The following is a 15344-nucleotide window of genomic DNA, read 5'->3' on the forward strand; positions in this document are numbered from 1 at the left end:
CCTCTTTCCGATTATACTAAACTATTTATTATCCCCAAATACCTTATACCCTAAACTCTCTCCTTCCTTACTTCCTTTCTTCTAATCTTACTGAAATTTGACCTGGGAAAAGACATTGTATTGTCTTGTGTAGAGACAAATTTAAAAATAAACAAACAGAAAACGGCCAAGGTAAACCTCCTGCCTTCAAGTTTCAACTCAAACGTGGCCCTCTGAAGCCTTCCCCTCCGGTAAAATTTACAGTCCCATTGGGTGTCTCCCAGCTCACAGTAATTCTTACCCAAAAGTTAGCTGACTCACTATTTCTCAATAAGAGAAGTTAGGCTCACTATTTATCATAGGCTGATACAGTCCAGCTACAAAGACTATGCCCACGCGTAACCTGTTGCCACATCGCTTCCTCGTCGGGAAATAGATATACGTAAGAACCTTCCCGGGGACCTCACGAAGATGGCTCCCGGAGGGCGTCGTCACGTCCTGCGTCATCACGTGCCAGATGAGGGTGGGGTCCTCAAGAGAGACGAGATGGAGGCGGGGCCAAGTAAGAGGGGGCGGGACTACGCGGGATCAGGGCGGGCCTGGGCGGAGCCAGTGAGGGGTCGGGGGCGCTTCTGCTATTCAGCCGGTGCCGCGGGAGTCAGCGTTGGGGGAGTCCACTCGACGCTCGGTCCAGAGATCTTCCCCGGGACAGCCGGCTCAGACCAGGGCAGCCGTATAGCCGAACGGAAGCCGGTGGCAGCCGGGACTGGCTGCTGGCGCCTGAACTCCGCGGGCGGGAAGCACCCGGGATCAGGGAAACCCCGGGAGCAGCGCGGCGGCGCCTCCCTCACCCCAGGGGCCGCTGCGACGGTCACGGGGCACGGCGCCACCGTGAACGACCCAGGCCAGGATTCTAAACAGACGGACCAGGCTCCTCCTCTGCCCGGGCCGCCTCACCTGCGGGCAGCGCCGCGCCGCCTCCTCCGGTGTAGACGGCACCTGCACCGCCTCGCTCGCGGGTCTCCGCCCCTCGTCCTCCCGGCGCCAGGCCCAGGCGGCTCACCTGGACCGGCGCGGGCTGCGGGACCCGAGGCGCGGGGGGCGCGGCGCCCTAGCCATCGCCAGAGGACGACGCAGGTGGAGTGGGCGCGGCTTCGTGGAACCCGGCGCCCGTTGCCGCCGTCGTCCCGGTCGCCACTGGGTCCCGGGGACCGGGCCGCCCGCGACCGGGGAGGAGCCGCCGCCGCCGGCTGGGCACCATGAATAGCAGCAGCGCCAGCATCACCTACGCCAGTCGCAAGCGGCGGAAGCCGGTGCAGAAAACGTGAGTGTCCGGAGCGCGTCCTGGGCGCGCGGGTGCGGGAGGCGTCCCCACCCCGCCCCCCAAATCCCCGCGATCCAGGGTATTAGGTCAGTTCCCGACACAGCCTATGGAATCGAGATTTGGAGGCCGGTCGAGAGACCGAGGACTTGGATTTTCCCATTTTCAGTTATTGCATTTTAAAAATTGTCCGCCGTCACCAGCGCACCCGCACCCTCTCACGTTTTGCAACTCTGTTCACTCTTTGGTCCTAATTTGTTGACAGCTCTGAAGTGCTTTGTGGTGCTAGTGGATTAGTTAGCATAAGCCTGTCTTGAAATCCCCTTCCACTTTTATTATCCGCATGGGTTAGGTTAGAGGACAGTCTTAATTGTCATTCTTGGTAGAGAGCTTGGTAGGGCGAGATTTTTAAAGAGGGAAACACGTGCCGTCTGGAAGGAAGGGGCTAAGTGTCTCTAAAGGTATTTTTTGGTCCTTAGCAACTGACTTTTTGTTGCGCCTTATTTACTTATTGGGCAGTAATTTCGTAACTCTCGACGTGACCCTATTGGTAAAGTGGGTAGAGATGTTAGCAGGTAGGAGTGGGTGCAGTGGACAGGATGCGGTAGAGGCTCTGTATTCTTAGCCACCTTTTGGGGGAACCTTATCACTTTTGGGGTGGTTACAACTGGATTTATTGAGAGAGAAGTTTTCATTCTTAGCATCTACCTCTAATTCCCTTTTTCCCCCTACTTCAAAGTTTTGTTAATTCTAATAGATTACAAACTTAGATTTGGGAGGGGTGTTGTTTGTTTTGGTGGGATATTTGTGTGAGATGGCAAATACTTTAAAGTAATTTTTTTAAGAAAAAGAAATCTGTGCTTGAGACAGATTTCCTTTTGTAAATTGGGTGTATTCATGTGTTTATTTCTAATTATTATCTCTTAATTATATCATCTATCTATATTTTTCAAATTTTCATAAACAATTTTAAGAACGCCTAGACGTCTACTCAGAGCATATCACATGTGCATTTTGCTTAAAACTTAACCGTGATTAATGCGAACCAGAAAAATAACAGCTTGCGATTTATGTTTAAAATTAGTTGTTGGTTTGAAAGTTTCATTATTCTGGAGTTTTAATTTTCTTTAAGAATTTCAATTATCGTTGTTTTTCAGATCTAGACTTCTGAATTGGCATTAACAGAGGATATTCATCTATAAATAGTATCTGATTAAAATTTGGAAGTTTTATGGTACAGCGTGTTTGACAGGAATATTGTCGAGTCAGCAATTTTCTGTCTCGGTAGTTCTGAGACATTGATTTACAATACTTTTCATTTTATAGGATGGTATCTTATATTAAAACCCTTTGTCTAAATTTGATTTTCTTGCTGGTTAAAATGAGAAGGTATTCCAAATGCCTGTTCTATGTGTTTATTAATACAGTATTGTAATACACTTAGCTTAACAGGGTATCATCGGTTTTATATGTGTGGTCAGAAAACTTAAAGATCTCACTGATGGGTTTTTAAGATAATGAGTTGTTAGTTTGTTATGAAAGGACCTAGAAGGCTTTGTAAACAAAATTAAATGCCTTTTGTATTCATTGTAAAGTTTAACATTTTGGTTTCTACTTACTATTTTATGAAAGGTCTTCCCTTTTAACATATTACATTTTCCATTTGTTTTTGTAAGATGTGCCTGTTATATTTTTGAAATATTTTAATACACTTCCTTAGACTTTAATATACTTGTTTTTAATGATTTCTTGTAATATAAAGTATTTTCCTCATTCATCCACATTTTATCTTAGTTGTCATAGATGTCTATCAGATCTTTATTGAGCACCATGCTTTGCTTCTAATCATACAAATGACTTAAATGTAACCATCTTACTCTATAAGGCAAAAGTGCTAGCATTTACATTATCAAGTAAAAGTGTTTATATAAGGTATTTTTACCTGAATGAAAAACGGTTAACTTAATAATGCAGTTAGTCAAAGTTCATTTTAGAAAGGAGGCCATTAAACCTAATATTAAATTTAATATGAGTTTTTTAATTAAAGCTACCATTTTATGCCTATTGGGGCCTAGAAACATGCCAACATTGGGAAAAATATATTTTGTTTGAGCTGAAAATGCTTTTCAGATCTATTTAACCTTGACCCCCTAAGTGATGGTCATTTTATTTCACTTATAGAGATAATATTCTGTAGCATTTTATAGAATTGTTTTTAAAAGACAGCGATTTAAATATACAATTTCATAAAATTTTGGAATAAAGTAGGTGACATTTTAACCTGAAGCTCTTTTGGTCAATCTTCAATTGAGTGTATTAATCAAAATAGACGCCCCCTAGTGGCAGGTCTCACACTGAAAATTATTTTTATTAGATAATACTCATACACTTTAAATGTGTTCAATTTAATCCCACTAAAGTATCTTGTACATAGTAGAGTTTCCTTTTTCTTTGGAGTAATGAAAGTTAGGAAATTAAAGGATCTGAAGCAACCTTGTATCCAATTCATGTTCCCACCTTCAAGAAGAAAATTTCAAAGATAACCTTAGGAATAAAATCTACTACTACTTTACTTAGAATGTTGTCTCATATTTAGTAACCCTGCTCAAAAAAAGAACAAATATTTTTATTTGAATCCTGTTCTTGTTTTAATCTCTCTGGAGATGAAAGCATTTCTGTTTGTTTAGTTATTTTGTTTAGTGAAGATAGCTGATAACCCCTTTATAGAATCAAATTGAATCTGTTTTTCTCTAGTGATATCAGCTTCAGATACATTCTTGTATTTCTGAAGTTTAATTAATACAGAAAAAGTTTTAATGGTATTTCAATTTACCATATTTCTAGAAAGTTAATACTGAATGTTGGCAAATAACAAGTGTTGAGTAAATGACATTTAAAAATGATACCAGCAGTAGTGGTGATGTAACCAGGCATTCTGAAGTGTAAAAACTGGAAGTAACTTCTGAGCCTTAGCTGATTCTTTGTTAAAATTCATACTGATGGAAGTTTTTCTTTTATTAACATACTAATAATGTTAATATAAAAGTATTGTCTTCCTTGCTATTCTTGCTAACTCGCTGTTTATTCTACTTAAATATTATGAACCTCATTTATATAATACTGACTTACTTAATTTTATTACTTACATTATATAATACTCATTAAATGTTTCATATAAATGTAGTGTGATACATTTTTTAAAATAGCATCAAAAATAAAAGTATAGGTCTTTTCATTTATGTAATTATTTCTCCATCATCATTTTTCTCTCAAATAGCTTTATTTAGATAGTTTATATGTAGTGGTTCTATTGCCACTCTTGTTCGTTGGAACTAGAAAATGAACTAAGTGAAAATGTTTAGTTATACGTAACATTAATGGCAAAAAGAGGAAATAGTGAGGTATAAATTGAGAGCACTGGATCTAAACTAAAAGATGAGGTCTAGTTTCCTCATTGTTCATAGATCTGGGCATGTTTCTTGACCAATAAAGCAGGACAGTCAACACCTACACTGCCACTCTCACAGCTAAAATTAGCAGAACAAAAGCATTTTTTTTAAACTATGAAGACTGCTAAAGATATGCATGAAATGGAAACATAAATTCTATTCTTTAAATAATTTTAGGTAATTGGCCACAATAATCAACCACATTGTATATTGACAAAATAAAATAAAATAAAGTATAAAAAAAATAAAATAAATAATTTTAGGTTACATCTTCACAGAACAATCAATTCTTCTGTGAAACAGTAAGAGGCAGTATATGATTATGTTCACAATTACGGATACTGCTGAACTGTCCTACTTCACTGGTGAAGAAACCCACATAGTACACGCTTATTCATGTACTTAATTAAGACATTTACTTAGAAATAAATACCATGCAAATCTTTAAAAACAGTGTCTTTCTACTTGCACAGTTCGTTCAAAATTGATTTTTTTTGCATGGTAGTTTAATATAACAAAAACTGCTGTTTATTAGCACTCTGATAGAAGCATTGTGCACAGTGCTTTACATACATCATTTTATTCCATTTTTATAATATTAAGGAAAGGTAATATTGTTTAGGTTTTTTAGGTAGGGACTGAGTTTGGGTATTGGATCCTAGATCTTTTGGCTCCAAAGCTTATGTTCTTACCGATTTTACAATACTGTGCAGGTGAACAAGTTCAGTGAGGCATCTGGAACACCCATATCCTAGGGATTTCCTATTGTCCACGGTTTCTCCTCAAATAGTGTTGTGGCTGAAATAAATTATTTGCCATTTCCCATACAAGATTTGCACTTGCTTATTGTATTCCTGTCCTTTCCTCTTCAAGTCTTTTTCTTCTCTTATTGATTTGCTACCTACTTCCTCCACTTCAAAACACTGTTTTTAATGGCCGCATTCATTTATTTAACTACTTTCTTTTTTTGGGGGGGGGGATTTCTGTTATTTCCAACCTCTAAGTACTATTATTATAAATAGTACTATTTTAACTAGTACTTCATAGAGCACCCTTGAGACATGTAAATTATTAGTTATTTCCTTAGGAAAAATTCCTATACATGGAATTTTGGAGTAGAAAATTATGTATACTTTAAAGTTTAAGCCAAATATTACACTCGGAGAGATAGTGTCAAATTACTCTCCAAAAAAATTTGCTGATACATTCCCATTGACAGTCTGTGGATGTACCTGTATCCTTCCTTTTTGCTTAAAGATATTATTGTCAATTTCATAGGCGAAAAAGGTGGGGTAGGTAAACTGAACTTATATGTTGGAATTGTAGTTGTGTGTAGTGGTACGAGTGTATGTGTTTATTTACAGATTATCTACTTGAGCTGTCCTTTACAGATTGATTTACTTTGTACTATATTTTTCAGTTTTTTGCAATTTTTTGGTTGAAATATTGTGTGAAATGTATTTCTAGTAAAGAGTACATGCACATTTAAAAAGTCAATAATCTGCATGTTGTACTATCTTAAGTTTAGCATGTTAGGCATTATCTTTTGTCATCTCATTATGGTAGTTAAGAATTTTAGCATTCTTGTCTCTCCTTAACCTTTGTCACCTTTCTCTATCTTCCTAATGTAATTTCATTACAATTTTGGATTTAATCCACTTTCATTATTTTTGACTACGTAAATATTGTTTACTGCCAAGATAAGTAATATATACTATGATTACATTTTTCTTTCTGTTTTGTGATTTATTGATTTCTCCCAATTTTTCATCTTCATGTTTATTTGCATCTGGGTTAAATCTGTCTTGTAGGTTTATTGGAGGCAGAGTTTGTGTTTCTCTCTCTTGTTTCCTTTATTTTGGTGTGATTTTCTAGAAGAGAAGAGTAGTTGTAGAAAGCTGTATATTCTACAGTCATGAAACCAGAAGTGTTGCTTTTATTTAAGATCCAATATAGATGTGCTACATCTCCATGAACTCTTGAGCATCACTTTTACAGCATCTATGTTATTGAGCAGTGCATTATGCTTGATTTTGCCTTGTTGTAGAATATATTTCCTCCTGGTAGGAAAAGTAAGCTCTTTAAAGACAGGATTATCTTTTATTTGTCTTTGTAGCTGCCAGAGCTTCCTAGTGCCATGCACATAGTATTTGAGATTTACTAATTTGACAATTGACCACCACTTAACATTTTTCTGGTAGTGTTTTAGTGATTATGGTGTAGCATATATATTTTATGTGGGTTCAAGGAGAAATAAAAAAAAAAAAGTGTACATGCATAGAAGAGGGAAAAGAGAATATTATTAATTTTTTTTAGGACTATGGAAATAAGAGTGATTCCTAGGACATACGTTATTTTCCTGGTTTTCGTTGTTAATGTCTTGTGCTAGAAACGATGCTACTTAAACCTATTGTCTCTTCTTAGGTGTAGCAAACACAGGGAAAGTGAAGAACTTATCACAATTATAGAACAGCAGCAGGAGAGTGGCAGAATTCTGACTCATTAAACGTGGCTTCCAGCAAGAATTCTCAGAATTTTCATAGATGTTTTTTGCCTTATATAGGGAAGTAAAGTATTCAGCTGTATTCAGCCTAACAATGAAATTTGACTTTGTCCTGAACATCACCTCTGTAATATTACATTAAGCACATAGTTTATGACTGTAAACATTTGAAATTCATATTAATTTGTATTCAGAGATAAGTATGCACTGAAGCTGGGGGAAGGAAATGAAGAATGAATGAGGTTAGGAGTTGGGCATTGTTGGGTGTAGTTAATTGCATGGAGGGATTTTATTAAGGAATACTTCAGATTTCCTAGCTGTTGGATGGAGAGTAGCATAGTAGATGCCTAGAAGGGAGTGCCCAAGTTTCAGAAAATATGAATGAGAGGACATTCAAGTACAGGAACTGGAAATAAAGATGGATATGTTATTGGTAAGTAGACTGAAGCAGTGGGAGTAGATTAAATCACCCAGAGGAAAAAGCTGACAAAGCAAACTCAGTACTGTGAGTGGTAATCTCTTGTTAGAAAATGTCACTTTAGTCTCATAGGATTACTGAAACTATATATTTGCATTTTATTTTGAGGTTTTATGATAAGTATTATATAAAAAATTTACAGTTACAATAATCTATGAGTAAACTGGGTTGTTAATTTTTTCAATTTTGTATTAAACTCGGCCCAAATGATGAGCATAACACACAATTTAGATGGGGATGTTAAAAAAGCTTTAAAGATAGCATTCAAACTTGCATTGGACAGGCTATTGGGCCTGTTACCACCAGTAGCTGTAGCATACAGGGCTTCCAAAACAGAAATGTGGCATGCAGTTAGATAGAACTTTGATTTCACAACAATTTTGGTTTACAGGTTGGGACAGGATTTTTGAGGTTAAGGTTTAAAAAAGCAATAAGTTGCTCCTTTGCCTGATCGACATGTATAGTCTTTCTATTTCAGGAGATGTCTGAACTCCAGAACTCCCAAATCCAGTCTTACAGGGATGTTTATATTTCAGACATAGCTTTTACTTAAATAATGGTTGGTGGTGTATTTTGGTATAGATTTTAGATTTAAATACAATACAAAAGTAAAAGCACTAGCATAACCCAAGTCAAATGTGATTGATATAGGATTATTCTCTATTTTTAATTATTCTGTGCATCCTCAATATGTACAAATATGTATGAAATATTTTCACAAAATAATTCTGAACTTTTCTCACAAAATCAGTGAAAAAGAGTGTCGAATGTATTACTTTAGCTTTAACAATCTGACACGTTAAAAGATTCAAATCCAGTGAAAACACACAGTAGCTTTGAATAGCTGAGTCCAGTGCGTACTTCTGAGCCCTGACCTAACTTAATTTCTCTGTGCGTTTTACTTTCTTCTGTAATCTCCAAAATATTCTACCATGGTTCTTTACCTGTCTGTTGTCATTCTTCTTTCCTCATCTTTGCCGGTGCCTCTTCCTCAGCCTTATGCCTAAATGTTGGTATCACTGAAGTCTGTCCTCAAGCCACTTTTCTCCTTGTTTGGTGTACCTCCCCTTAGGAAATGTATCTGTTCTTCTAAGCTACAAATCCCAGAGTCATTTGCAACCTCTCCTCTTTCAATGTTTTCCTCTGTCTTACTTCCTATACCAAGTCAGTGTCGTTCAGCGAATATTTGAGTCTGGCTTAAATCTCTCTTCAGACCAGTTCTTTATTTCCATCCTTACTGTCACTGTCTTTGGTCACACTCTGAGCACTTCTTTTCTGGACACTTCTGGTCAGCAAATATTGACTGAGAGCTCAGTTTGTGTCAGATACTGTGCTGGGCACTGAGGATCTCAAAATGATTAAGATTATGTAGCAATCACAGTAACAGACAAGTATATGCAATTAGGTTGCTTAACATTTGACTTATGGAAACTCGATCTCACGCTATTTCGTAAGGTACATATAATAAATTAAAGATGGGACTGTTTTGCATTGTGTAAAGAAACAGTCTCAGAATCTAGTCCAGGGTCAAGTACTGTGAAGAGCCCGCATAAGTAGGCAGCGATACCACAAGAAGGAATTCCTTCAAGTTACTGTTATTTTCACCTGCATCGTATCAGCTTGTTTTGCTTCAATGTTTGGGTTACTCTCTTCTCTCCAGCATTTTATAATCATTACTGGAAAGCTACCAAAATTGCAGTACTGGATTAAATACATATTTTCAATTTATGTGAAGTTATTTGTATAGAATATTACTTAATGGATTGGTTGTATAAGATGTATATATAAGATACAGATGTTGTAAGGACAGAGTAGCTAATCCATTGTGAGGTGGGTCAGGGAAGACTTTATAAAAGTGATCTGCTAGAACAGGGGGTAGGACAGAACAAGGAGCTTTTATGAATACACCAAAATACCTCTTGGTAACTGTACATAATTTCTTAGCTCTGGAGTATAAGGGACATAGGAAGACTTTGGCCGGAGGAAATGAGGCCAGAGGAGCAAATAGAGGCTAGAAAGATCATAAAGGGTTTTGTGTGTTAGGCTAAGGAATAAGGACAGTCCAAAGCTACCAAAAGGTGTTAATCAGAGGAGTGACAAAGTTTACATTTTAGAAAGAAGTTTCTGGTGGCAGAATCCTAACTTCCATGAGCCCTGCCCTGCTTTCCATATTCTCTGTCAACAAAGTGAGCTTGGTAGAACACAGAACTGATCGTGTAAATCCCTGCTCAATGCTTAAGATGACTCCCAAATAACAAAGTCCAATTTTCTACCATTACCTTGAGGAAACTTCATGTTTCCTCTATCTTGAACATTTTTCATCAGACACCCACATGGCTCACTTCTTTGTTCTATTCATGTCTTTGCAGAAACATCACGTCAGCGACTCCTTCTGTGGCTATCAAAACCAGCATTCCATCACTCCTTAGTTCCTCACCTTGCTTTATTTTTTTTAACACTCATCAGACCCAAAAGTTATGTTTATTCATTTATTTATTTATCCTCCAAATGGAATACAAGCTGGATGAGAGCAGGAGTTTTTGTATGTTTTGTTCAGTGCTAAGTGTTCTGCACTTGGTACATTGGTAGGTTTTCAATGTTTCTTGAAAGAATGTGACTCCAACAACCTTCCTCCTTCTCTCTTTTGCTTTGCTCTTTTCACTTCAGACAGGGAACTTCTCACAGTTCACCATTTCCCAGGTACGCCTCCTTGTGAAATCAGTTCATCTTTCAAGGTTCATCGTAGATACCACCCTCTGTGTAAAATGTTTTTTCGAGCAGTCACTCCTTCTGCTTGGCTCCCGTATCACTTTTTGAATATTTCATAGAAGAGTGTTTTCCTGGGCTGTCCAGGATGTGATAGGTATGAATAAATACTTGTTAAAAAGTCATTAATTAGCCAGTAGAGAAGTATACAACGAGGTAGACAAGCATTACGGGTAAAAGTTGAAATTCAGTTAGTTAATTGGAGAAATGTGGTAATTAGGTGTGACACAAATTTGATTATAAATGAAATATAATTAAGGAGAAATAGCTAGAGAAATAGTCATGAATTTATTTTATATATGCAATTATACAAACAGTCTGGAGAAAGTATCAACTTTTTTATGTATATATACATAAATATATCATTTGCCAACTTAATTACCTTTTTTTGTAGAAATAAACTATAACAAAAATAGAAATAGACAAGAACTGAAAAAATTACTTTCTAGGGACAGTGTAAAAAGCATGTTAAAATTCCACATTTACTTTTCATCATCTTTCTGTATAAAGTATTATTTCTTCACATATATTTTGAAGACATAAATTATATAGAAATGTTTTGATTAAATCAAATTAATACACTATACCCATGCCTCTACATCGTAAGACAATATAATTCCATTTGAATTGTCAAGAATGTCTTTGCTGTACGAATACTCTGGCTAATTATTTTTCTGGCTAATGAAAAGGCGTAGAGGCATAGTCTAAAAATTACTTTGTTTTGTGTTCCGCTATCTTCTTTATTTATAGTTCAGCATGGTCATCAGATGATGTAAATACTCTTTAAGTTATTAATTTCTGCTATGAAATCCTTGCTAAGAAATTCATGTGCACAGTTGTCCAGTTTCTCATTTCTGAACTCATGATCCTCTCTTACCCATAAGTATTTTTTCTCTCAGATGAAAGTCATGCTAAATTGTTGGGGTTTCATCATACTTTCTAATTGAGACACAAACTATGAAAGCTGTTAATTAAGTAGAAGTACTGCCTAGTCATAAAAGCAAAAGTTGCAAATGATCACAATTAGCATCTAATATTTGTCAGTCAACAAACATAAATAACTAAAGTCAAATTTATTCTTTTAAAATTTGAGGACCACAAAAATAGATGGCTGGAAGACCATCCTCAGGTGCCAGAAGGGCTTTGGGAAGTCATCAGTAATGGGATCAAAGTGTGTAAATATAGGATGCTGGGGATGATGAAGATAAACTTTTTATTTAGCTTTGTTCCTGTTTATCTACAACATAAATGGTTCTGAGATACTTTTTGTGGAAGATAGCAAAGAAAGCATGATTTTTACATAATTTATTATAGATTTATTTTATTTTTCTTGCCCTTAAAATGGCTGTGTTTGAAGGAAAAAAAAATATATACTAGTAAATTTGTTAATTGGGAATCATTATAGTACAAATGTATGAAGTATAAGTAAGCATTTTCATAAGATGTATTTAGAATTTTCCTATGATGAACTCATAAGCTTTGTAATAAAATATTATGGAGAATTTTACCCCCTCCCTTGTTTTTCTTAATTAAGATATGAAAGGAAGATTTTGGAAAGATTTATGTAAGCTTGAAGTAGATTTTAAAATTTTGTTATATTGGAGAAATATTTGAGGAGATACAATGCAATAGAAATTCTGCTTTATATTTTTTAAAGGATTTTTATGGTATTTTGTTTGTTTTTCAGCGTAAAGCCAGTCCCAGCTGAAGGAATCAAGTCAAATCCTTCTAAACGACATAGAGACCGACTTAATACAGAATTGGACCGTCTGGCTAGCCTGCTGCCTTTTCCACAAGATGTTATTAATAAACTGGACAAACTTTCAGTTCTTAGGCTCAGTGTCAGTTACCTCAGAGCCAAGAGCTTCTTTGATGGTAAGATAGAGGATTTAATTTTTCTACAATAACATAAAATACTTAGATTAATTATGGCTGGTTCTGTGTTAATAACTATAAAAAAATAGCCATATGTGAAAAAAGTTTTGTTTATTGTTGTATGGTAAAATTTAACTGGCAAAGCCAAATTTATAATAAGACCTAAGATCAATTTTCCAGTTCATTCATCAAACAGATGCAACCACTTACGTGATGCATGGTATCATTCTTTGAAAATCAGGTATTTAAAAGTTATACTTAAATAAAGTATGTTCAATCCAGTTATGCTTCTCCTTCCAATTCAATTTTTTAAAGTCTCTCTCTCTTTTTTTTTCTTTTTAAGATAAAGAATAAAATACATATTAACACTGTGATATGTTATTGCTGGATTTTCTGTTTTTATGGACATGTTATTTTATCCTTTCAAAATTATGTGTACTTCTAATCCTTTAAATTACCTATATATGTTTACTGCAGGAAAATATAATTAAAAATGTTTTTTTCACTGGAATGAGCACTTCAGTATAGGAGTTAATAGATTGGATTTTATTCTCCATTGTACCACTGACAAACTATTTGACTCTAACCAAGCCAAGTAACATTCCTGTATCTTAGTTTACTCAGCTGTTAAAGTTGGGTTTTGAGCTAGGTGGTTAAGTGATATTTGTTACCTTTTAATCATACAATATTTCATCATCTGTTTTAAATGGAAATTTTTGTTTGAAAATAATGTTTCAATGTGTTTTCTTATGTAAAATAATTCCTTACTTTCTCTTTTATCTGTTTATCTGTCAGAAATAGATTTTTCAAGAAAATGGTCTTTTAAAAATGTCATGTTATTTTACAAACTGTAGTAAAGGAATTAATGATAAAATCTCAGTGGCCTATATCAATGCTTCTCAAACTCTAATGTGCTTACAAATTACATAGGGATCTTGTTAAGTAGCAGATTCTTATTCAGTAGGTTTAGGTGTGACCAGAGATTTTGCGTTTCTAACAAGCTCTCAGACAATGCTGAGATTCTAATCCTGCTGGTCTGGATCACTAGGGAAGTACCTAGATAACACATTCACAGATACTTGTATTTGTAATTTGTGTTTAGGATGTTGCAAAACTGTTAATTTCCCTTTAGGTTTATGTTTACATAGTTTGATGTGTTTAGTCTGAGTATCTTTTTCTTTGCTTGCTTTTGTGTTTTTTCTTTTGGACAAAAGTTGTCTAGTTTAACAATTATGGCCTGGGCAATGTACAATGATATTGAGGATAGTGATTTTAGGAAAGATTATATCTTTAAAAGTTTCGTAGTAGACACTTAAATGTTCTCTGATCTATATAAAATGTCTGAGTTTTCAGTTTTGTCTATATCAAACCCTTCATCTTGGAGATGAGTTATGAAGTATTCTGCTGTGTGTCTGTGAGTGTGTTTATTCATCAGCTGTATAGTCATCTTGTGGTAGAGCTGAAACTAGAACCCAGGCTTCCGGATTCCTTATATTGTTTTTCCTGACCATGTATCAATTACTTCTCTTTTCTGGGAACTGTTGTATAGCAAAGCCCTGAGGACTTTTCCCTAAATCTGTGTTTCTCAAAACTATAGTCCCCGATCAGCTTCATCTGGAGACTTGTTAAAAATGCTATTTCTAGAGCCCCATGATAGACCTGTGGAATCAAACATTGGTGGCAGGGCTAAGTGCATGTTGAAGTTTGGGAGCCACTGCCTTAGATTGTAACCTTGAGCCCACTCTCAGCTCTGTAAAATGGTTTTCTGATCCTTAGCATTGATTCACATGCTATGTTTACTGTTTGACCACGTCATAGGGGATTCCATGACATTTAAGATATGGTCTGTGCCCTTAGAGAGTCTAGAAGCCAAGTGAGGCATTATTCCTTGACTCTGGTAAAGATTTATTGACTTCAGTCATTTGACCTTTCCATTTCCTGCTCCTCTATTATGGGGAATCAAACTGTACATGTTAAAATGTTTGAAAAAGAGAAAAAAAAATGTATAGGTTGTCCCCCCATGTAGAAGTAGTGAAACAAAACAAACTGAAACTGCTTAGAGTAACCAGTGTGCCATTGAAGTACTAATATAAATACCACCCTCTAGGCAGATATATATATGGGGGAGGGGTTAGTGGTGCATAAACACTAAGCAATTTCTTAGGTTGTTCATCACAGGAACATAGAGTTATGTGGAAGGTGGGGGAAATAATTGGTTAAAAAAAAAAAAGATCCCAGAGTCTTCTCCAGGTCACTAGTCGTTCAAGAAGGCAATGCAACATTTCACAGCACACAGAATAAACTTTTGAGGGTAATCTTTATGAACTGGATAAATGTAAATGAGGACACTTGGAGCATGCTGACAGTGATTACGATTTTTGTGTGTAGTTAGATCCACTCTCCCACTATTAGGGAAACAGTATAGTGAAGTGAAGGGAAGCTCAAAGTGAATAACAGGATGCAAACAGGGGGTGTGTAAATTCCTGCGGAAAGAACAATATAAACGAATAATCATACAATCATGTTAGAAAGGAAGCTCAAGTTTAACTGTAACAATAGATATTTTTCCAAGAAAATATATCTATTTATTGCAAGTTTAAATAATCCAACTTGGAGGGATCTTCTTAAACATTGGAGCCATGACTATACTGCTATTACTGTCTGAAAAGCAATACTTAAGTTTTAAGTACAACATTAATTAATTTATCCATTTCTAATTAATCAAAATATTTTGAAATATATTTAAAGTACTTGAACAGGACTTGGTAGTCATGTTACAGTGATGGTAAAGTTCGAAGCAGTTTCTTGAATATCACATTATCTCCAAGATGTATTTAAAAAGTTTAAATAACTTAATGATTATATATGATCGATAGTAGTAAATTAACACAAACAAGGATTTGGATGGTTACAACCTAACTTTTGAAATTGGTTGATATTAAGAGAAAGGATTGTTTCCTCATACATTGTATC

At 35.9% G+C, this 15344-nt stretch overlaps 1 protein-coding gene across 1 annotated transcript in view; it reads left to right on the forward strand.

Moving 5' to 3' along the window:
* Positions 1–599: 599 nt before the first annotated feature.
* Positions 600–15344, forward strand: part of AHR (aryl hydrocarbon receptor) — a 44354-nt gene continuing 29609 nt past the window's right edge. The window contains exons 1-2 of the mRNA XM_063099957.1: positions 600–1303; positions 12184–12371. Of these exons, the coding sequence (XP_062956027.1) occupies positions 1239–1303; positions 12184–12371 (253 nt within the window). The 5' untranslated portion in view covers positions 600–1238. The remainder of the gene's footprint in view (positions 1304–12183; positions 12372–15344) is intronic.

Source organism: Cynocephalus volans, chromosome 6, assembly GCF_027409185.1.
Source record: "Cynocephalus volans isolate mCynVol1 chromosome 6, mCynVol1.pri, whole genome shotgun sequence".
In the NCBI taxonomy this organism is placed as follows: Eukaryota; Metazoa; Chordata; class Mammalia; order Dermoptera; family Cynocephalidae; genus Cynocephalus; species Cynocephalus volans.